Source organism: Drosophila subobscura, chromosome O, assembly GCF_008121235.1.
Source record: "Drosophila subobscura isolate 14011-0131.10 chromosome O, UCBerk_Dsub_1.0, whole genome shotgun sequence".
In the NCBI taxonomy this organism is placed as follows: domain Eukaryota; kingdom Metazoa; phylum Arthropoda; class Insecta; order Diptera; family Drosophilidae; genus Drosophila; species Drosophila subobscura.
In genome coordinates, this window is record NC_048533.1 from 15121613 (window position 1) to 15147209 (window position 25597).

Sequence of the window (25597 nt, forward strand, 5' to 3'; positions counted from 1 at the left end):
GCCTCAAAGGCAAATTACGTTGCGCAGACGCATTTAATGAGCTGCGCGCCGCTGGGTCGGACTTGGAGTGGTTGTTTTTATGATTGTTCGCTCAATTTCTACAATATTTTTGTTAGGTTCTTTACGACCAACGGCCAAGCTGGACGAACGGACACACACTCACACTCGCCGTCACAGCGATGTGTGCCAATATCTTCTATTAGTGATTTAGTTTTGCTGATTTTCTATTTTCGCAAAGAGAATCGAATGTCTTGCACAGCTACAGATTTGACTTGTATGGCTGCATCGTAGATCATTGCAGAAGTGGATGGCTTCCCTTCCCTTACCCTTCTTTTACCCTCGCAATCTTTGCAATTGGCTTCCCTTTCGCATACACTTCGGGGCCCAGCCGCACATTATTGGTTTGAGATTTCAAACATAAAAAATTATAATTTACAACTTTGTTTTTTGTTGGCTGGCCAAAGGAGAGGAGAATGCATAAAACTACGTGGAGTCTTTTTAAGTTGATTTTAACAGCGCGTAATTTCGTGAAATGCGCAGCAAACAGATGGAAATGTAAATGGAGATGGAGGTCCATGAAGATGAAGATGAACACGAAGCTGCCATCGGTCGGCCATCTCCCTCTGCACTCTGCACTCTGCGCTCTGTCAGCGAGTCCCGATCCGATCCGATCCGATCAGTGCCCCGCCACTGGACTCTCAGCCATACATCTTGGCGAAATAATTTAATTAGCTCTGCTTGTGGCTTTTGTGATTGCCTGCGAAATGGCGAAATTTTAAAGCGCTTCCATTTAGTTTTTATGCCTTATCTCCCAATGCATAGGCAGAGTTCAACCTGTGCGAGATTCGTATCCGACCTCAAGCGAAACCCACAACTGACATTCTTTCATTGAGTTTCTCGTCTCTCTGGCAAAGACTGACAAATGAAAAGTGGTTTGTTATTCCAATGAACTCTTTTATTCTTTGTTTAAATGTTTTAAATTGCTTGGGAAAACTCTACTTGACCCAGCGATCGATCCATGAATCAGTTTTTCGAATGTAATCATAGAAATCAAACAAGTAATTTTTACTGGAGTGCGTTTGAAAAGTAATCCAACGAGCATCATTAGTCATAGTTGAAGTCCGCTTGATTAACTACAAGTTAGCTTCAAATGCCATGACTGTAAGCTGCATAAGATTCCTAATCTGACATACTCAATGCCTCCGTTTGAAGTACAAATAGACAAATGCCATCCGGCGTAGGCATATTCAGCCTTCGACTGGCTATTGAACCCCTTGCCAATGGAAGGCTCGTGCATATCGACACACAGAGACACGGTCGGGAGTGTGAAAACATATTGCATAATGTGCGTAAAAGAGCGAAAATTGACAGCCACAGAATGACACCCAATCATCATTATTATCATCATCATCATCATCAGCAGCAGCAGCAGCAGCAACAGCAAACGCGATGAGCAAGCGGTCGCCAATATTCACCTTGAACTTGAATTAGTTTCCGCTGCATTGCTTATTCATATCCAAGTGTGTAAATATATGTACTCGTATCTGTATCCACATGTGTCTGTCTGTGCTATCGCATTTGCATATAAACAAACACAAACACAAACACACATGGCCAAGGGTGGGCACGTGGGGAATTTTCTGCCCCTCGTTACACAAATCTATCCAAGTGAGGGAAAGTGAAAATACTTTATACATTTGACGCTGGACAGCCAACGGCTGGGGGCAGAGGGAAAATGCAAATGAAAATGTTATGAAATTGGTCAGTTTTGTTTATTCTATTCTTCGCGTATTAATCCAATATTCCATCAGTTTTGTAAGCCATAGACATGTGCACAAATGTATCTTCTAGTGGCTATACAAATGTTTATTTAAAACAAATGTTTAACCTGTTCCCGCATACCTTTTGAACAAATAGCCGGGCTAGAACTTATTCAGACACTAACCCACTTTTTCTTACTTTTATTATTTGTAATCTCTTTGTATATACACAATAAGTCAACATTTAAATTATCTTTTTACAGAACTTTGCACACATTTATGTAGATTTCTATGCACAATCGGTAGCCGCAGCTGCAGTAGCATCACCCCCAGAAAAGCCTTCACTCATCTCTATGCTAATTCCTATCTTAAGCATACAAAACACAAAACCTCAGAGTTAATTTATAAATCGTAGACAGGTGTTGTTTTGCTTAATATTTTCCATTTAATTGTTCTAATTCGCACGAATTTGGCGTTCCGTTTGCCCACTCATAATGCGTGTTGACAGTCTGTGCTGCAATCCTTTCTCCATAAAATTCCACCCTTAAGTACTGCCAGACACCTATAAAGACTACGCGATTTATTTTGTAATTGCATTATTCCCGGCACTCGGAAAGTGGCACAAGAATTACGAGCGCGTTCGTGTATTTGATGGCCCCAGGCCAGGCAGGCTCACAACAAAATGTCAGAATTGTCTACAATTTCTAGATGTGTATAAATAAATGAAGTACATTTTTGTACAACAGATAAATGTATGAATCGTATGAACAAATTGCAGATCTAATTTGTATGTAGCCCCCCCGGCTATTTGGGAATTTAAGCTCCTTGCCAAGAACAGTGCCAAATTTAAGTGCCCAATAATTGCCCAGACAGCGGCAACAGTCACACACACGGGAAGTGTGTAAAGTCACCCACAAGTGGATGATCATTGCTCTTTTGTTTGTGCTTGGCCTTTTTATCACAGTGTCAATTTGTCTTGCCGAACTTCCCACTCCTGCAGCTCACGTTCCCGAACTGGTCAATACAACACAAATTATAAGACAATAAGGCACGTAGTGGACAGACAGTTCTGTGGGGTTCAGTGGGTTGGCATTGCCAGGGTCTGTAGCTGGCTATCAGACGCACTGCAGACACGTTTGAGCGTTTGAAAATCTATTACTCTCATTCGACAGGCACAGGCGCTAAAATGGACCAAATGCGACGATGCGAAATTCCTTCACCATCTTTATCGTGTGTCTGTAAAATAAAGCAAAAATTGTCTGACACAAGGGACGAGTGTTGCACGAGTCTTCAACTAAATTTCAAGTCACTTTGCGGCTCACCCCATCGTAACATTCCCAGTGTACGGTAGAACATGGCAAAGAACGGCTGAGTAGGAATAAAAATAAATATGTGTATTCAAGTGTTTTTTCCTTGGAGTGTCATGGGGATCGAGAATTGGATTTTCCACGTTAGGGATTTGTTTAGTTGTTCGGGTTTATCCCTTTTAATTTGTAGCACATCTTGTTATTCCAGGTATTATATCTGATAAAATATTGTAAGAAAATATGAAGCTGGCAGAGGAATTATTTTGTATATCTTTTGTCCTCTATCCTCCTATAAATGAAATACATTTCACATTCAAAGAATCATTTGCATTGTCTGTGTGCACCATATGCGAGCAGCCCTGTACCCTGCACGCGAATGTTTGTTTGAGTATAAACTGAAAGCAAAGTCAATTGCATTTGCTTATGGCATTCAGACACTAACACACAGGGAGAGAGGTGGAACAGCTGTCAGTGCATTCACTTGTTCTCTATCGCTCCCACTCAGGCACGGCACACACTACGACAGCCACTACCCCCACCCCAAGCACAGCCGCGGAACCGGCGGCATCCCCAACCCTGCCCTGCCTATGACAATCGGCACGTGTAAGCAATTTGTTGTCGTAATCGCAAACAAATGCATGCACTCTGAGAATAACGTTCGCTCTCCCAGCGCTCTCTCGCGCGTCCCACTCTCTCCCCCTCTCTTTTGCTGTGGCCATTGCGACTAGTTTTGCTCTCTCTTTGCGATTGCTGGCGACTCGGACCTCCCTTGGCAACAGAAGTGCAGTGCGCAATGAAACTGCAATTGGCTCATTAATTTATGCTTGGCCGAGAACAATACGTATACGCAGCATGGTGCGATGTATAATTCGGATTGAATCATGCGAGTAGAGGTCTTAGAGGTATTTCTTCGAGCGATTCGTCTACACATTTGCCGTATGGGAAGGGTGCAAATGCAATCACCGGTATAATTTATGACCTCTCCTATTTAATGAAGGCCTCGGGGCATCGTGAGAGCAGATATTTCGGTGGTAGGTGCAACAAAATTATCCACTCACGCTTCAGCTGATATAATTATATCGTTAATTGTCTTGAGGTTGGCATGAATTTATGACGTCCTGCCCGCAGCCATTCCCTTCTGCTCCCTATCTCTGCAGCCTGATTTACGGCCATCGCCAACCACTTGCCCAACATTTAATATCGAACCACAATGCATTAAGTTTATTATTTTTAATTGTTTACATGCAAATTTCGCACTTTGTTCAATTCGCGACTTAATTTGTATATGCCACTGGCTGGTAAAAACTATTAAGAGAATGTATGTGAGTAGTATGTATGTATGTACACAGCAAGTGGCAGTGGTAATGCCTCGATTCCATCAGCCTTTGGTGGCCACAACTGTTTGACAATTAGTCAGGTTTTTTAATTCAAATAACATGTTGCCTATCACTCAATGGAGGCTCAATAAATTGCATTTTTATTTTAATATCCATGCAGCGAAAAGTGCAATCTGGTTAGTGGGCAACACAGCTAAGTGAACCGTGGGGGATCGATCGGTGTTTTTGGCTTTAATTGATTCATTAACTTTACGAGTTTTTTTGCCGCTTCAATTGCGCAAGAACTTTACACATTCTTATATACAATAGTATATACATATGTACATACATATGTTCATGGGTATACAGTTTTATCTAACGTTAAAATTTGCATGCAAATTCAGATTGGTTTATCTTGGCGCCTGCTGCCTGCTCAAATGGGAATTTTATATTTTGAGTCGCACGCTAAATAATTTACGTATAAAATTGTTAAAACATACGGCAAAGATAATTACAATTTATGTATAATTGACAAAACGAATTCTACGAGTATTTTAGACTTTTGACTTTTAGCTCGAAAATATTTATAATAAATAATCAATATAGTTTCGCGCTTTTAATTTGATCTAAAATGAAATATTTAATGGCAAGAGGTGTATAATAAAAATAATAACATCATATTTGGGGCTCGTATAGAGTATCAACAATTATTATTTGAATTACCTTTGGTGTGAAGAAACTCGTTTTTTGCACTCATTTTCAAACGAAAATGGACATAAAAACTTAAATTCCTTTTTGAATCAGTGGCAAATGTTGTTTCAGGTGTTTTTCCATGCACATACGCTGTGGACCCTGCGTTAATGAGTCACCTTTTCAATCGGCCACTACGAAAAGTGTTCTAAAGATAATCGTACTCAACCAATGATTAACAGAAGAGGCATATGAAAAACGAAATAGCTTTTATTTGCGGCTCAGTCCAAGAGTTGTTTGAACATTTTATATTAACATAATTACGTACTTGTAATATTTCATCACAAAATTCCAAAAGTGTTTAATCCCTTTGTACATCAAAGAGGAAATATCTATCAATCTACCACTTACATACATTTTGAAACTGAATTTTTATTCGCGTGAAGGGTTGGCCGCAAATCAATTTCCAGGCACTCTTCAGTGGTAGGGGGTGTCCTTCGCTGTATGCTGTAGCTCGACTTTAAAGGACACGGGCGTCACATCAGCTGATTTATATCAGAGTCGCAGCAATTAACGCGAATGTAACGAGCGGCAGTAAAAGCCACGCAAGGGGGAAAAACACTCACACACACACAGTGGAAAAGCAGGAAATCTACGACGCTCTTTGTGAAAATTTTGGTTTTTGGTGCTTTTCATTCTTAATTTTACGAGCGCCAAAAACCTTGCGGGCGAACCCAAATAAATATGCTTGGCGTAGTTGTATGTACAACTGGTACAACCGTCATCATCAACGTCGACATTCACATCCACATCCAAGTCGACGTCCATGTCCACATCCACATCCACTGCCACGTGTATGGACGGGAACGGGAACGTTTTTCGGGCTTCGCTCGTAAAAAGCGCAAAGGAAAATTTTACGATGGCACAGTCTAGCAAGCATTCGTTCGTTCGACTCGCCTGGCGTCTGTCAATAAGAAGAATTACTTAGCAGGCAGCTAAGCCCGGAGACAAAACATTGACTTCTTCTCCAAGAACAAGAACAAGCCCAGGTCCCACTCCCTACACCAGTCACCCGTCAGCCGTGCCCGTGTCCGTCCGCCAATGATGTATGAAATTAGTGGCCAGCACAGTGGCCAAAAGAAAATCTCTCTCACATCCTATCCAAGTGCTTAAGCCGGAGCCAATTGGCAATAGCGCTTAATGGGGGGTTCGAGTTCAGGTTTTTGGGTTTGGGTTTGGGTTTGGGTTCGTGTTCCGGGACCTAACACAACACGAACATTTGCCAAATTCAATTAAGCTCTAGGGAACAGCGAGTGCCAGTGGCAGAGCCAGTGCCAGTGCAAAATCACCCATCACGTTCACGGAGTGCACTGCAAAACCTTGGCCGATTCCCCGATAAGGCACTAAGCCTCGGAGCTTATCGCGATCATCATCAGGGCCGGGAAAAGGGCAAACTGCGCGCACAAGCGCTGATAATAATGATAAGCACGCTGAGTGGGAACATGACATGTGCATTTGAAAGCGAAAGTGTTGGAATTGTGTTTCTGCTGCTGATTGCCAGCGCTCTCTATCTCTGCCCCACCTGAACACAGTTGCGCTGCTCAATTTCGCTGCACATTTCATTTAATTTCGAACCTCCTCGTTGCCTAAAAATACCCAGAAAATGTTGCCAAAATTATGCAGCAAGGGATGGCAGTCCGTGGCATTTGTCAGTCGTCACTCGTCGTCAGGTTTGAAGTCTCTTCGTTGCCATGATGATGATGATGATGATGATGCTGCTGTTCGATGACAAATGTAAGCCGAGCAAACAGCAACTGAAGCATTCAGAGCATGAATTTCCGCTAAAATCCTCAGCGCGCAGAATTATGTAAAATAAACTGTAACTTTTGCATAGGTATATTCATAATTAATAAGAAACTTTTGGAACATGTGTATATGAAAGAGTGTAGATAACTGTTCTTGTTGGTTCCGATCTATCAAAGCTGAAGCTAAAGCATATACAGACAAATTACAAGTGGAAGCGCTCCCCTCTTTGAGTCTTCAATGATTGACAAGTCTGTCTAAAATCTTTAGACGTCACTAAATGTATACATACTTACATATGTACATATGTTAACGAGCACTTCCCTGATATGTAATCTGATAAATCTGCCAAATCTGATTGTCGGCGTCATTTTCTTGGCACAATTACACAATAGCCGCTGAGGCGTTCGGCGTGTAAGCAGTTGGAAATTTACAACGGCAGGGGAACCGAGTGCGTGCACATTTGACATACGTATAAATAGCCCCCATAGTTTTGTCTAATTTGCATTATAATTAATGTCTGATTGTGCATGGGGCATGCCAGTCTGATTGACGCATCATTTGGACAGAAGTTCGCTGCTGCTTACCTGCTAATTGTCCCTGATGTACATTTGAAACTATTTCTTAGCGGCACCGCCACTTGAAACGCCGCCAATTTGCGCCAATATGATATTATTACAATTTGTGCACAAATAATCTGCCACAAAAAAGCGCACTAAATATACATTTGAAAATAGGCATGCAATTTTGCATTTGAGTGCGAGTAAGTATGTCTGTGCTTGCAGGAAATATCAAGTAATATTTATGGGAAATCCGAAATGCCGGAAGAAATAAGGTTGGTGACGGCGCGGCGTAGGCGAGCGCTAATAAAATTCAAATGTTTATGGTGCTCCGATAATAACAGTTATTTTTACCTATGCATATAGAATATATTTAAACTACCAGGGGGTACTACTAGGTAGGAGGTTTGCTTTTCCCATCTTTAATCAAATTAGAATGTAGAATCTGCTGAGTCAGCTAACAGCCGGAATTCCTACAGTGACGTCTTCACCACAGGGTAATCTCTATCTCTTTCTAGCGCTCTGTGAGCCGAGAGAACGTGGTGAATAAGTTACAGTGGACATTGTCACCTTCTAAGTGAGCCGAACTTCTATTTATTTAGGCAATGCATCGTTACAAGTATTGTGCTCTGTCTTGTCCCATTTTGGAATTCAGTTAATTACGGTAAAATGAGTTTGCATGACAGTTTCCTGCCTTTGATATTTTAGCGACAACGTCTGATCTGGCAGCTGTGTGGCTGGTCTCAAATATCGACACCGTCTTGAACTTGGCATGCCCGCCACGTGTAATCCCTAGACAGTTGACGTAGTCCCGCCCCGCATCGCCCCCACATCCACTGTTCCTGTTCCAACGCGGCGACGGACCGTGGTCACTTGTGGCCGCCGCTCCGCTCTTGGTGTGTGCGCTCTCTGGGTCGGGGCTGGGGCTGCTCTCTGCATCCTCTGGGACTGGGGGTGGGGGTGCTGGCATGTACGCGTCAGCAACAGTTGACGGACAGTTGCGGCGAACCGTTTCTCCCCCTCGCTGACTATTTCTGCTGCTTCTGCTTTGGCGCTTAGTTTTTGCTTTGCTTTTTGTCTGCTTTCTCTGTGGTATGCCTTGTCAGCGCTTCTCTATGGCAAAGTGTTTGCTTGACGGCTCTATTAGCGAGTGTTGCTGTTTGTTTGCTGTCAGTGCTGCTGTTGTGGGTGGTCTTACATCAACGACCTGCAAAGTAAATTGTGTGGGAAATTCTTCGTCAAGGAGATAGTTCCTTAAGGATTTGTCTTTATTTATATTTGTGCTCATGCACATACATACATATGTACATATATCTGCATGAAATGTAGCTTCATTAAGTTTGATAATTAATATGTTAAGCTAAAGATCTCATTAATGCTTCATAGCTTCACATTAATAAGCAAGAAAATGCTTGCCATCTTTTACAGATCATTAGGAGTTCCCCAACATTGCCAGTAGCCAGATAATTAACACAGACAATTCTGTGTGTCAGTGTGTACTTGGCTGGTACGTGCATCTAATTAGTATTTAGAATGATTTAAAATGAAAATGTTGTACTATTTTGTCTGATGCTTATTCGAGTCCTTACATGCCAGAAATCATAGCAGAGACTTGCCTCGTGTGGCGTCTGCCTTGTGTTGTCTCGAGTGCCTATTTGCTAGAGAGCTGGCACTGGCACTCTGTGGTAGATGATGGTGTGCCTTCATTAAAATGTCATAAAATTAGCAAAAGGCGACGAGAACGGCGACGCATGAACACGGACATTTGGACGAAGACCTGATTGCCGTAGAGCTGCACTATTTCCCGAAATCTTTTTGTTGGCAATTACATTTTTATTTAAATACTTGGATGTAGCTGCCATACAATGTATCTCCTAGCAAGAAAGCTGAGGAGGAAAGTAAAGACTCAAAATGATCACACAAACACACACAAGAATCTCTGTCAGTGTGTCAGTGTGCGAGCATGGCAAGTTCTTGCCAATTGAATGTTGAGAAAATAAACGAAAATTGCCAATTAAATGTAGCATATATTTCTATGATGAACATGAAAAGCGCTCGCAAAAGAGAAACCATTGTTTACAAATAAATTTCAACTGTAAGAGAAAAGTCAGTGTCAGTGCAAAAGAGTCATCGCTATGAGAGCATTTGTGACAACTTTTTCACATGAACGATAGCACGAGCCGAACCACAGACAATTAACTGTTAGTTGGACGAATCGAAGGAACACAAAGCTGAGAACAGCAAAAATTGCACTGGGAATTCCCCTAGGCCTTAGGCAGAACATGAACATCGGAACATCGGAACTAATTATGGATGATTCCACACACTTAACAACTGCAGAATCTTCTATTCATTCTCGAGCTATAATTGTATAACCCAAAACGTAGTACAAAGTACACATACACATTTTATTTAAACAATTGCCCCAGCTGCACGTGTGCTAAGTATTGCTGCAGTCAATATTAATAGGCAAATAAAGCCTTGTCAATGTAGCGAAAATTGATACGTAACAAACATTTGATGATAAGCTCGAGTGGCCCGAGGCCTGACGGGGGACAAACTTTTGTCGATAATGCAGGCAGAAATTATAGAATTCTAGAATAGAAAAACTTCCATTCGAGGTCTGGCAAAATGTCTACCCTAACACAAGTTGAATTGGCAAAGAACTTGTCTAATCTTTGCTAATTTGTATCCAGCAAAAACAAAAAGAAACAGCACTGAACTGGGGCTGGGGGGCTTGGTATCTGGGGACAGGAAACTTTATTACCGGGAACAAGTTGAAGTCAAATGTTAAGTTCAAACAGTAAAAAATTTGCGACAGCGAATGCGCGGCGATCATAAAAATAAATCTACAGAAAAAGCTTGTTATTTTCGATAATAAAAATAAAAACTATATAAATGCATGCAAAATGCAGGGGCGAGAAGGAGATACCCCTTAGATATGGGGCGGGGCAGAGTGGGATGACACGAGGATGACTAAAATATTACATAACTTGGAGTGAATTACGACGCCAAAGAAGAAGGATGTTCAAATGGGACAAGACCCGAGAGATGCACGAAAGAGGGAGCGGGGGCTAACGACAACGACAACGATTACGAAAACGACGAGAAAGACTAGCGAGAGAGAGAGAGAGAAGCTTTCGCCTTTTCTTTATATAACTCGTAAAGTCTCCTGAAAATTGCAAACGTTTTAATTTTGAGATTAAAACTGCTTTCGTGCCAAGCTTAACAAGCTTAACTTGGCCAACGGCAAAAGGAAAAGCAAAAGCAAAAGCGACTCAGATCCGTTGTCAAAGCCCAACTTCCGCCTTCTGGCAAGGACAGGCGACATCCTTATCCAGGTCCTCTCCCCCCCACATTCCCCGTTGCCATCTCTTTTCCCATGTCTCGTAAAAAGGCTCCATGCTACATGCACTTTTATTAGCCTTTACTGCAGTTGTGTTGACGAATGCACAAAGAGCTCTCCGCTAAACCCCCGTCAATGAGCTGCGGCGATGAAAGGAAAGCTCTTCGGGAAAAAGGTGAGCCAACGGATATTGGCTGAGAGGTTTAGTGTTTGGAAATTTAACTCAATTGAAGGTGAGGCAATGAATAACAAATGAAAAGGCGAACGCAATCCAAGGATGGTTACATTCCAGTTTTACTGCTTCAATACTCGTTGTTATAAAGCAAGGAGCTCCAGCCCGGAGCTGCGGGCAGATTGTTTCCCAGCTGAGCATTTTATTCCGTGTGAGCATTTAATAAGAAATGCGCAAAAGAGCTGGAAACATTATCATTATCGAAAGCTCCCTCCATAAGGAAGTGAAAACAGCAACGATAGGAGTAGACTACATACATATATTGCTTCCTCATTTTATCCACCTCTAGCTCTCTTCCAGTAGGACTTAAAATCGAAGCCCTTCCTCCCATTATACTTTGAAGGATCGTACTTAGACTTCCATAGCGCTACCTCAATGCAAATATGTATAGAAGCTCTGTGCCAGCTCTATGTGATACATCTGGCACACGTGTCACAACAAAAAGCCTTCCTACCGTTTTTTTTGTTTGAATGCAATCTAACCATACACAATTAACTGTTTGTTAATGTGTTTCTAGCATCTAGATACACAGGTCAATGTATTTGCGGGGGGCTTAGTAGCGCTGTGTCTGTGTTTGCAGTGTCATTGCAATGATGATCTAATAAGCAAAGATCAAAACTGTTCGATTTAAATGCTCATAAAATAACATTTTACTAAACAATTGAAGCTTTTTATGATTCCAGTTCTAGATTTTGTATTTGGAATGTAATTACCCTAATATTATTAATGTATGTACATTTATCATACGAGTGTGCATAGGTCTGTATCTTCTAAAGCACTATATGAGACATCTATTATCGTATTGTTGAGAGCTTTGATGTACGTCTTCTTTTTCCCTACGCACTTTCATTGGGAAAATGCTTGTCCCACTTTGTCTAGTCTACTTTGCTTGGCAGTGCGTTGAGGAACTCGTCTCTAGGATTAGTCTAAAATTATTCGTTAGGGTTTCTACAATTAATGTCTTGAGTCATCATAAATCATCATCAATCATGGGTTTTCAGCATGGGACAACAGAAATTACCGACATGATTATGATTGAAAGTGCATGTAATATGTACATATGTATATGTATCTACATATGTATGTATGTATGAATATTCCGCATTGTTCCGCATTCATGCATTTCGTACATCAGCCAACTACTAAGCCAACTTCTGGACTCAGCGGAGCAGCGGCGACTGCTGCTGTGGCTCATTAAAACATTGTTTCTGCTCCTTTCTATTTCCATTTCCATTTCCCACAGCCAAAGAATTTATTCGAGTATTGTCTGCTCAGCTTGCATTTGCATTATGCTCTTACCATTCCCGTCTTCTGGCCGACACATCAGTCTCGGTTTCGGTCTCCTTCCCGGTCCCAGTCCACGTCCGGGCACATCCACACAGCATTCCAATGCTTGCTTCATTTGCCACATTGCCCCATGCGCGATGAGAGATGCAAGAAGCGAGGATTTCATCAATTCGTCTCCCTTTTTGTGGCATTTGCCTGCTACTTACTCCTTTCTGTGCATACTGAACGTTTTGAGTTGCCATTTTGTGGATATGTCGATTTATTATTTTTTATTGTTGTTACGTTTTACGACTTTTGCCGACTCTACTCAGGCTGCTCTCCGCTCTATCCGTGCTCTCTCGGCTGCCGTCGCAACGGTGCAGACGGGCTGAGCAGGACGGGGCTGGGCAGGGCAGATCTGGAGATATTTCAAGATATTTACGGCACAGCACAGTCGTTCCTCAGTTTTCAGTTCCTCATCTTTTTCGGTAGCAAGAACTTATCCAGCTGCAGAGCTCAACGTAATTTTATCAAAATATTTCGAAAGCATCTCCCTCTCCGGCTCTATCCTTTTTTATTGCTCAAGTTAATTTTACAGCACGATGTCAAAGTGTTCTGCTCGGAGAGACACAGACTCTTTGGGTTTATTAGCAGCTGTGAAATGAATGCATTTTATCTGGATAATATTTCAACTTGCTCTGGTTATAGATAGAGCAATAAAGATTCTCAATATACATATGCATATAATAATATTATTTCCCGAAAGATACCTTTAGAAACTTTAAAAACATATACTTTGATATTCAACCGACGTAGCCAGCCATCCTTTCTTATTGAATATTGCGATGAAAGACTTTCAGCAATTATTCCAGAAAGAATTGATTGATCCAGTCTACTTAGCTGTACCGAAAAACTAGTCTACCTTATGAATAAAATTATGTCACTTTTGGAACTTTTGTTGAAATCAAGGGACATTTTTTAATGTGCCATCAAACGCGTTTTTATTTACATTCTCTCAGAACTGGATGAACAGATCCTTCTACCACGGGCATACATTTGTATTAACAATGTGGTCGGTATTCTGTATCATATTATTGTACATTGTATGGAAAGCTAAACCTATTTTTTTGGTTTTGAAGATAAATAGACGAGGCTAAATAAGTACCTTTAAAGCTGAAAAGGTGTTAAGCTCAATATTTGGCTATTATATTTGATCAGAATTAAGATCGTGAATTATGGTCGAAGCGACTGTCATTTTGAATACAATGTACCCGGATAAGATACATAAATTAATTGTGTGAAATTGAGCGTTGACAGATACTCAACGATTATGCAGACGTTCACATTTGTCTACAAAACCAGATCTGAATCATGTTTACTGTGACATGCGACCACAAAGTACAAACAGATTTGATCAACAACCAGTCACAGAAAAGTATAAATTAGATAAAGAAGTCATAAAAGCATAATCTTGCCATTTGTAAGTGTTTATTATTGGAACCAAGACATAAATCGTGCTTCAAAGACACTTTTAATTTGAATGTATGTATGTATGCAGTAAATACATATTTATATATGTATATGTATGTAAATATGTTCGTCATGTATAACTAAAACTATGGTGGTTATCGATGAAAGATGGAAGCTGCCGCAGAGTAGTTGCAGCCAGCGAAACGAAGTCGGTGCCGAGGCGGTTGTCGTCGTTTGGCAAATGGTTTTCCTTGGCCATGTAATGCCTGCCAATTGGTACAAAAAAGCTGTACATAAACCTCTCCTCCTGCAGAAGCGTTGCGAGAGCAGCTGCAGCAGACGCCGAAGGAGGCAGGGCTGGGCAAGGAGAATGAGGCGGTGCAGCGCCAAAACCCACTTCGTGCTGCAGCAACAAACTCATAAAAAGGCGCAGAAGAACGAGCAAAGAAAACTTGGCTAACGACTTAAACGACTCGACGGGGAGCAGGATGGGGACGAGCGAAGAGAGCCCGGAACGAGGACACTCGGGGAATACACTCGGAGACCGGAGACGGAGTCGGATTCGGTGTCGGTGTCGGTGGCGGTGTCGGATATTGTGAGAGAGAGAGCAGGAGCTGAGAGCCGAGCCGAGTGGAAGGTTAGCCTGCAGTTTGGACAGTAATAAAAGTAATAACAGCACCAACACCAGTGCAAAACTGCATATACACGCATAGTACATACTGTGTGTACATATGTACTTATATACATATATTTCTCTGCGTTTGTATGTATGTGGATGCACTCCTGCCACTCGACCCTGCGCAGAGTCAGTTTATGCGCGTTAATGGCATCGTTTACTGGCTAACTGTACATACACATAATGTACTGGTACATGCCTATACATACGTAAGATACATAAGTATACATGCATCTCTGCATTTCTGTATGGGTGTGGCGTTGCAACAACAACAGCTTGCAGCTCGTTGCAGCCGGGGAAGTAGACAAAATATTCGTTTAAAGTGGGCGTTACCAACATCTTCCGAACGGCTTACATAATACATAAATGCATAATCTGTATACTCGTTCAGTGGCGGGGGAAAGTGATTAAAATGTCCTGCAATCGGGATGAATATTGCATTTGTTTCACGACAATCAAATTACAAATATTTCACATCTTGTAGGCGAACGCAAAGGGACATAAATCCTTTATATTTTGTCAAAGGTTTTGTTAATCATCTCAATTAGATGAAAGTTTATCCCTGAACAACATTGAAGGCTGTTAAGGCGAAGTAACCTTATTAATCGTTATGTTCATAATGTTTAATTCATTTAATTTATGCTTAGGGAATAAACACCATCGTAGCGAACTTAGTCTAATCCGCTGGAGTACATGTATGAAGTGATTAAAATGCAAAAGCAAAACGAGTTGCGGGGCTAATCTAATTGTTTGGCTGTTATGGCTATGGTCATGCTGTGGCTGGCGGCAGTAATAAATCAATTTATTAGATTTATTTGCGGCTAATAAAATAATTTGAAAGCATAAAGTACAGCCACAGCAAGCGCCCCTCCCCCCTAAAACAATGGTCAGCGCAGCACTAATGGCTTAATTACTAAATTAAAGTGCTGCAAAACAGCACAACAAATGTGCGTGCAATGCATGTGATCAAATGCATGCCTCGCCTCGCCTCTCCTCTGCTGACTCTCTCTGTGTGTGTGTGTGTGAGCGTGTGCACTGTGCCACACCAGAAATCATGTAAGCTAAACGGCACGGCACTGCAATTGCAGCAAGAGGCAAACAACAGGAAGTGGAGCTCCGCTTCTCCAAAGACATGCTTCAACACAGCTCACGAACCACACACTCGCGGCAGCACGCAAAGACACATACTCTTGCAGGCCACTAGCTGAGTTCACCAATGCAAATCTTGCGCCACAAATTCCCTGCAACAAAGCGCCAACTACTCAGCACAGTTGCATGCAACAACGGCAGCAGCAGCAGCAGCAGCAGCAACAGCAGCAGCAAGAGAAGCAACAGCAGCGCAAGCAAGCAACAACAACAGCACTGCAGGAGGAAAGAAGCGAGAGACATAATAAAACGGGCCAATGGATATGAAGCTCCGCCTACAACGAAACTACCGACAACGATGACGATGCCGATGCCGAGGCTATTGTTGTTGTTGCTGTTGCTGTTGTTGTTCTTGTGTAGGTAAAAACAAGAAGAACGAAAAAAAAATGGCAGGCGATACGAACAGCATAATGGCATAAGCTCAAAGAGAGAGAGCGAGAGTGAGCGAGAGAGAGAAAGAGAGGGCAAGGCAACTTAAACGAGAAACGACAGCACCGGAGGCCACACGAATAGTGCCACAACGAAATGAAGAAGAATGGTCGCACAGGTAGCCATTGCATTGGGGAAACAAGTGCAATGTAGATGCAATGTTCACACAAAATGCATTTGAAATAATGTGTTTGTTTTCAAGAGAGCATTCGGATAGTTATACTATATTAAAATTAATGCCAAATCAATCGCATATTTATACGAAATCACAGATCAAAGAATTATTTACAATCTGTAAAGTTTGATTAGACAAAAAAGAGTTTTTCTTACAAATTTATTTCATTAATTTTCTTTCTTAAAAATGTTTCTCAGCAGCCACAACTCCTAATGCTGGTTGAGCCTGGTTTTTTGTCTCTTAATTATTTTAACGACCTGCGGTGTGGGCCTTCGATTCAGTTTCTGCATTCTCCCTCCAGTATTGGGTTGCAATTTGTGCCTACGTATTCGCCGCCATGTTTACGTTTCGCATTGCTCCGCCGTCTGGCAGGGATTGCAGGAGGCAGGAGGGGTCTGTCGCTGCTGGACAAAATGTGTGTCAAGCGAAATTGAAGAGCAGAAAACGTATGGAGATAACTGGGGATAGAGTTCTGTTTATTTATGTCAATGTTTATGCTATGTGGATTGATGAATGAATGCCTCTGACTGATACCAGATCGGTGTGCGATCAATGAAATTATGAAGAAAACTAACTTGTGTCTCATATTATTCATTGTTTACATTGCAGGCCAAGATGTTTTCCTAGATTATTGCCAAAAGCTATTAGAGAAATTCCGATATCCGTGGGAGCTGATGCCGCTCATGTATGTGATATTGAAGGACGCTGACGCAAATATCGAAGAGGCTTCGCGTCGAATCGAAGAGGGTAAGTAAAGAGAGATCTACAACAAGCTCACCCAACCCTATATGTGAAACATTACCCTCCACTTGATGTGCTACGTACCATATAATCAATGCCAAATATCTTCCGCTCTGATCCAAACCAGGCCAGTACGTTGTGAATGAGTACTCCCGTCAGCATAATTTAAATATCTATGACGGGGGTGAGCTACGCAACACAACGCGGCAATGTGGATGATAATTTGTCCATTAACTTAACTCAAATAACGAATATGGCGATTTTATCTTTGCCCCGATATTTATTGTTCAGCATCACAAAATCTTAGCCTAATGCTTAAGCGAAAGAGCGCGCGCGGGTTCGACTTGAGTAAAATCAAATCAAAGTAAAGTAAAGTTAATGTTTTAAGAAGCCAAAACCTCTGTAAATATATCGAATTTATCGGTAAGCTAAAGCGCCACTGGATTATCTTCAATCAACAAACCAAATATATCGATGTGTGAGCTGTGACCCACGCCATTTCTTCTGCAATCAATATACCCCCTGAGGACCCTCTGAGGACGATGTCTGCCTGTCAATCAATCAACATTCAACACTCAACAATCAACATTTTCTTCTCTACAATCAACACTCCCCAATTGGATGCTATTCAACACTCAAGACTCAAAACTATGCCGCCAACGAAAGAAGCCAACAATTAAACGTTTCATTCAAGATTTTAAATAATTTCGAAAATGCCGCAAATCAACAATCGACAACACTCTTTCAACAATCAACAATCAACACAAATCCGCACATCGGTTGCATGAATTTAGTTCAAAATTTGGTTTAAGTATTTCCTTATTTCTTATTTGTATTTTCATAGACTAGTATTTGGGTTAACTTTCTTCAAAGCTCTGCACACGAGTCACCTAAGTTGTTCCTTTGTCACCTTAGTACTTAAATGAAGTATTCATGAGTTTGATCAACAACTTATGTTCGCTTCAGATCAGTAGGTGCCATGAAGGAAGATACATTAAACATAAAAACATACTCATCCATAGGGGCCTACCCGCTAATCTCAAAACTGTTCGCTATGTACGAGTACATACTACCTACTATATGATAGTTTTTGTCCGAAGATGGAAAACTAATTTCCGGCTGGTGATCTGCTACGAAAACACTGTTGTGAGATGGTGCACAAATCAAATAAAATAAAGTATATTTGTACGAGTTAATAGGTTGACTCTTTCGATGTACTGCGAAACAACTCTACTTGTAATATTAAATAATAATAATAATTCTCATTGTATAAATACTGTTATCGACTTAAGTAGGATTTAGTCCAGCGAAATATTATAAAAAGGATAAACCTGAAAATGTCAAAAATAAACTATTTTCACTAATCAGCGAAATCGGTTAGGCTCACCTTTATTCCCGAGAGACCAAGAGGATTTTCCCACCTCCTTGAGGCCATTAACAAATGGAAACGAAGCCCGAATCCCCAGAAAATGGAATTGCCTCAAGGGGGGGGGCAGAACAGTATCAGCTGCTGTTTGTTTTGTTGATGACATTAAAAATGGTAACGATTGCTTTTCAAGTTGTTGCCATTTCACTGAAACCATTACCGTGCGACGTCCCAGAAGCAGATGAAGTTTTCTGCTTTCAGTCCGGGATTGGCAGTGGAGCCAGTTGTGGCAGTGGAGCGGTGTCGCTGTGGATTGGGGCAGTACGGGAGCTGGGAGTTTGCCTGAGTCGCCACTGCTGCTGGGATCGTAAATGCATCATTAAACCGAAAAATGCATGCGAAAAATTTACGACATTGCCAACACCGTCGCTCAGAGGCTTGCCAAGAACCCAGCTTCGGTTTCTGTTCTCCTCAGTTTCTGCCTGCTGCCTTGCTTGCTTTCCGGCATGGGGAAGCTGCTCCAGCACCAGCTCCAGTTCCACTCTACGCTCCACTCTACTGCCAGGTAGCTGCAATCCTCCGGCCGTAACAGCTCAACATCGTTTCTCGGCACTAAACACGTCACGATGGTATTTTAGGAATTGTAGGATGACGGGACTGAGACGGACTGAGACTGGGGCATGAAGAACGGGCTCCCTGGGTTGCCACGGGTAGGCAATGGCGACGTGTAAATGTGGGCACCATAAAGCTTAAAAGTGTTTATGGTTGAATTGTACGGGAGAGGGGCAGGGAGCGGGCAGGAGGGGATCGTTCAACATGTGAGCTGATTCGATGGCAAAGAATCGAAAGTTTTATTGCAATTTTGCTGGCTGCGATTTGCAATGCAATTTGAAAATATAATAACAAATTCAAGGTTCGAAAATATCTGCGATTTTTAATATAAATTTAAAATATATTAGGGCCATTCCCGAAAGCCTTTCTAGTCCGTTTCTGCCAAGCAAATGACTCAATGCGTACACCCGGAGGGCATTCAGTCCAAAGCCCACATAACTATTTTATGAGACATTTCCATATCCGCGCGTTTTGTCATATTTTGAGCGACGCCTCTCTTTGTATTCCCATAAAAAATAGACTCGCAAGTAAACCATTTTGTATGGGGCGCCATAACGAGCTGGGAGCCAGCCTCATCATCATCATCGTATCATCATGTGTGTGTGAGTGTGGATGCTCTCAGTCCAGTCTAGTCCTGGCTCTCGTACAAATTCTTTCCACTTTCATCCCAAACATTTACCAATGCTTATTAAAAACTATAGGGAAGTGCAGACCCAGCGGCAGCAGGAAGCAAAAATTGCCAACTTTACGACTTCATATTGTGGGCGGGTCGTTAAATATTTGTGCAGCGTCAACTTCTACTCTACATCCACATCTCCATTCTCCATTCTCCATGCTCCACCTCCTTCCTGGAGGGCTACTGTTATTTTTACTGCTCGCCGACTTACACGGCTTCGATGATACCAACACAAGCTGCCACTTGTGCCAGACATCTGATATATGATCTATACATACATACATATAGAGAGACAGGCAGGATGTTAAATAATAACCAGCCAGTTTGTCATAAATGCCCCTCACATAATCAGCCTGGACATCCGTTCAGTTTTTCATAACATTGGTCCAGCCCGCTGCTCCTCTCTCGGGTAATGGCACAATGGCTGCCTCCTCGGCCAAGTCAGCTGAAAAACTATTGTCGTGGTTTTGTGGCCTGCAAGCGCTCAGATTATGAAACTCTGGAGAGGGTGAGAGCAGGCCAAGTGAGCTAATTTTATGGCAAAGAACTTTATACACGTGGCTAACGGTTGGCTTGGTCATTCATCTAAGCAGTTGGCTGAGCTGTCAACTGGGTCATGGCAAAGAAAGCATTTTGAAATATTCTTTATTTGCATTGCACCTGATACGTGATTGAAAACTCCTTTAAGATATTGGCAGCGTATTCTTTATTGTAACAGAAACTCTTTTTGCATTTCTCTATCCATTTTGTAGTCTTTTTCCAGTCAATCTTTAATTAAATTTAGCACCTACCGAAATGCATAGCCTTTGGTACATTTTTCTCCATCTGTAAGCAATCTCTCACCTGAGTTTGGCTTTAGAACCGCTTCCCACTCTGCTTGGAATACTTGAAAATCCATTCTGCTAATTAACCCAACACCAGGACTCAGTTTATGGGCTGACCCAAGCGAGATAGCTATTTATTAACAAGTTCCTTTAAGAGCTACTTTAGAGGTAGAAGGCAGCTCTGGCTTGGACTGCTGCCCAGCGCCAGGTCACAACTTCTTTACGACTTTTTATTATTTCGTCAAATTGCACAATGGGCGGGCGGCATTAGTTGCGACTTAGGTTGGGTCCGGTATCGACTGTACCTATTTGCTATCAAATATTTTCGGAGTCTCGAGAGCAGGAGCAGCAGCACGCTCATGCGTAATTCTGCCTCGTATGCTCTTCTGGCCCTGTTTAATGCATTCTGCAGTTGGCGGAAGAAAAAAATCCCATTAAAATTAAGTAAAATTGCAGCAGCAGCAGCAGCAGCAGCAGAGTAATCGTAAAAACTTGGCATTTTGATGTTGCAGCAAGCAGTAAAATTTTGAAAAGTTTTTGCCACGCAGATAAGGAGGGGAGTCAACGGAAGACAAAAGGCTCTTGCAACAGAAACTCCAACTGGAGCTGGGATGTGGCTCTGACTCTGACTCTGCCTGTGTATGGGATATGGGATCTGGGCTCTGGTGCGGCAGGGTCGCCGTGCTGGGGAGGGTTTATTGTGTGAGCACCGTGCGAAGGTTGCACATAAAGTGCATGCCGAGGCCATAGGTGGGCCGGCCCGGGCCCGGTCCCGGGTCCCCAGGTGCCTTCCAAAATGGCGCAAATCTTTGTCGGATGGCATAGACATTTAGTGCCGGGCATAGTTAATGTTATGGCTGCCTTCGCATACCTTATACTACCTGCCACTGCTGCCACTCCCCTAACCGCTTGGACATTTTTGTTTTAAAGTGTGAAAACCAACGTTATGGCCAACTATATAGGACGCGTCGTGCATGTAAATGAAGGATTTCCCCCCAAATGAATAAGAAACCAAAATTAGCATAAATTTGAGAAAAGGTGTACACACAAATACACATATGTAAATGTATATATGTATGTATCTATTTACATATGTATATTATACATTTTGACTGCATGCCAACGACAGTTCAGGAACTAAAGTACCTAACATAACTAAATTATATAATAACTAAATCATTTACAATTAGAAGTGAAAACTCTCTTGAATAGACAATGTGTGGAAAATCAGTCTGCCACGGCAAAAGTAAAATTTGTATTGTTTTTATTGATTTATTTCATTTAATTTATTAATTTTAAATTTAATTCTATTTAATTACAGTAATAAATCATCCCAAAACTTTTACTTTTAAAAGAAAAACTAAATTGTAATTTGACAAGAAATGTGTTAATTAAGTTTTCGTTTTTAATTGCTAAAAGGGTTAAATGTGCGCGTTTTTATATTGGATTTTGGATATTTCAATATTTTTAATATGTAAACTAATCGTTTTCTAGTTTAGAATATGTTGAAAGTGCAAATTTAAGCATTTGAAAACGGAAAACTTAGTAAGAGTAATCATCAACGAGGTGTTTTTTACTAAAGAGTATTTTCTAGAATTAGTTTAAGTCTAAGTTAAAACGATATTGATAAACAAACAAAAAATTTACGGTAATCTTTTGCTTGGCAAGTAAAAGCCGAGTAATTAATTTGTCCCCATTTGAAGGTGTCGTTTTTGCAGTGAAATTCATTTCTAATCTGACTTTTCTGTTGATCCAATCCACAGCACGTGTAGAAATAAATCGTATTGTAGCCCAAATCTATTACAACTACTACACGCCGATGGCTTTGGTGAACGGAGCACCGATGTACCTGACATATCCGAGCATCGAGCAGGGCCGCTACGGAGCACACTTCACCCACCTGCCACTCACGCAGATTCGTCCGCCGACGCCCGAGCCGCTGGCCCTGAGCCGCTCCCCATCCAGTCCCAGCGGCGCGGCGGCCCATACACATCAGAAACATTCGCGGCCCGGCAGCAGCAATGGCACCGTACATTCGGCCGCCTCGCCCACAATGGCGATCACCACAATGGCGACCACCTCTACGCCCACCCACCGCCAAAGGTCCCGCTCGGGCACGCCCACAACGCCGCCTCCGCCGCCGCCAGCGCATAGCAGCAGCAACGGCGCCTACCATCATGGTCACCATTTGGTCAGCTCCACGGCTGCCACGTAGCAGTATCGCAATGTTGCCGCCGCTGTGGCAGCAGCAGCAGCGGCAGCCGTCCTCTTCGTGTAAGTAGAAAAGCAAAAGCGGAGGAGAAAGTAATTGGAGATCCAATATATGTAGGATATGGCTAACACACCCAGGAAACTCTTTCGTTTTTTCACGGGCCAAAAGATTTCAATAGATTACATAATTGATTTAAAGAAAATGATTTGCTTTTACATATGTACATATATGTATGTAAATGTCTCTTATGTAGATACCAACGAATATTTGTACGAACAGACAGAGATTTGTGGACAGTAGTTATTACTTAATTCCTTTTTTAATGCAAATTTGGTGCACCTCTTGCAATAGCAAGCCAAGCCTCGAACACTTTCGAACTTCATTGGGTGATTGTGTTTAATTAATGCCTAAAACCGAACCATCTCTTTCTATAATTTAGAGTGTTGCATTTAAGCAAGTCAATAACCTCTGCGAATTTCCCACACTTTATTTTAGAGAAATGGGAGAGAAAATGGAATGGGGCCAGCATATGCAATGCAAAGATTGTTAAATGACTTCTCAGCAAATTTCCTTTATGCATATCTCTTATTTTTCATATTTTAATGTATTTAACAGTATCTCAAATTTAAAATGAGATCAATTGTATCTAAGTGCAATCAATATAGATTTGTGGCAAACCTACAAATCTTATTAAAGGAGAATACACCCGTCTTTTTTGTCATGAATGCTTTCGTACATATGTATGTACAGACATATATGTATGTGCATATCATGAATTTCAATCATGCAGCTTTATTACGCAGCTAGGACGAGAAACCTAACACTTTTGCTAGAGAGCCTTGAATTCGAATAGATTTAGTGGCCATGCTGCCATTTTCTCGCTTCCAACTCATTTCGCATGCTGCCCCAGGCGCGTTCCCTTTAATCAAATCAATTTCGCAGCATAGTTTTATGTTTACAATTTAGGTTGGCTGCCTTTCCGGGCCATGTCCTTCCGAGCTCCTGGCGTATAAGTTTTCCTTTTTGCGCCACGTTGCTTTCGGTTTGTTGTTGTTGCTTTTGGGTGCATTTCCGGACTGCGCACGAAAGTATGCAATGGCTTTTTCATCATTTGTCCTGATGACTGCAACGTGGGCAACAAAAGCTTCCTCGTCTCGCTTGCTGCGTCTGCAGATGAAAAACAATTCCTCTTGGATGGCCCAGTCTCTGCCTCTGCCCCTACCCCTGCCGAGCGTTCGGGTGCCGACAATTGAAGCATTTTGGCCATTCCTTGCCAGGGCATTGTTGTCGCTCCTGCCGCTGCCTGGCTGCTGCACTTTGCAGTTGCTTAATTCAGAAGCAAGTGTTAAATTTCCATGCTGGCTGGCATTTTTGTTGCCCCTAGTTTCGGAGAGACGGACGGGACGAGGCTGGCGTTTTGTTCCCAGCATTTGAGCATTTTGTTGCCTTTTGTTTTGCTAAGCGATTTGCTTTAATTAAAAACTCAAGTGGCGCCCCAGAAGCGGCAAGGGGCATCTCCGGTTGCCCTGTCGCAGATGGAAGTGGTGAGGGGAGAGGGGAGGTTCTCAGGTTCGTTGGCAGCCACAGATATCATAATGCTGGGCATCAGAACTTTCGCTTCGCACATTTTACGATGCTCCCCCCCCGGACCAGACCGCGAAGACGACACTTCAGAATGCATATTTCAATGTTTTGGTCTCGTCAATGGTAATAAAACATTCGCATTGCACAAATATGAAAGAGCAAGAGCTGGCATCTAAATCTTGTCTCTTGTCTCTTGTCTCCAGTCTCTTGACTAGGAATCGCCCTGCGTTCTCGGCCCTTCGATTGTTTTTCGCGCGCCCTTGCGGCACATTAAAAACCTCAACTCGCCTCGACTCACCTCTCACTGCACTCCTGTGGCAATCGCATCAAAGAGACGCAACGCTGTGTTCGGTTTTTATGGGTCTGGATCATAAAAACCGAAACTGAATCGCACAAGAGCTGCGTGGAAATATTTTTTCACCACTCTGCTGGCTGGCACTCGTACGAGTAAGTTGGCAAAAGTATTTGTGCCTTCTTCTAAGCCTAGAGCACACTTTGGGTTGCAATTAAATTTTTCCTTTGAGAGGGCGAGACTACAAAGTCGAAGAGTGAGATCTCGTAAAACTATCACAAAGTTCATTTAACTCTGTGACGAATGGGGCAGAAACAGGGACATGGCTACGGCGGGGCATGGGCATGGGCATGGGGATCTGCCAAATCAAACTTATTAAAAAGAAGCAGAAAAAAAGTAATAGAATAGGAAGCAAACATCAAGAACAACAAACAATTATTCCGGGCAGAACTCGAACCCATAAAAGCGGGCAAACAATACCGAAAACTTTTACGAGCCTTGGGGAGATCCTGGCAGAAGCAGTTCCTTGAAAGCATATCATTCGCAGAGACACAAATACACGTACACCGGGCACCGAGCACCAGGAGCAAATATCCTTTCGAATGGCACTTCCATTCCGTGCCAAGTCGCCTTTTGTTGCCGTGGCCAAAATGGCAATAAATGCATAAGTTTCCATTTTACGATATTGTGTTTCCATTTTCTGCCACGCATTTCCGTAGACAATACTCCGCACCTTTACCCGCTCGTAGTAAGTACAGGGGAAAAAACGATGCATCGAAGTCAGGGAAAGTCCGACCCACGCTGTCGTCTTAGTTTTTGCTTTAATTTTCTCTAGTCTGATCATTTTTTTCTCTTCTGTAATTCGACTTATGTTTTGGCACATCAAAAGTAATAGACAGACATATGTATGTATGTACAAGGTATGTCAACTTCAAAGTGGCCAAACAAGAGACACAAAACAGACCGAATTGACAACCAATGACTTAATTTTCGTAGGTATTTAGCAAGTCAAATTATTCAAAAAATTTCCTTGATAATTGTTAAATTCACGAGGAGAAAGCTTTCACCCCGTTCTGTCTTTATCCACTTAAATATCTAAATAATAAATCTGAAA

At 42.1% G+C, this 25597-nt stretch overlaps 1 protein-coding gene across 2 annotated transcripts in view; it reads left to right on the forward strand.

The window, feature by feature from the left end:
• The window catches only part of LOC117899756 (protein doublesex), a 41138-nt gene that overhangs the window by 12785 nt on the left and 2756 nt on the right, over positions 1 to 25597 (forward strand). The window contains exons 3-4 of one of the 2 annotated variants that reach the window (XM_034810007.1): positions 16786 to 16923; positions 22159 to 22669. In XM_034810007.1, coding sequence (XP_034665898.1) covers positions 16786 to 16923; positions 22159 to 22610 — 590 coding nt within the window. In that variant the 3' untranslated portion in view covers positions 22611 to 22669. Of the gene's footprint in view, positions 1 to 16785; positions 16924 to 17044; positions 17266 to 22158; positions 22670 to 25597 lie in introns of those variants that run through there. The other variant, XM_034810008.1, reaches the window with a different exon arrangement.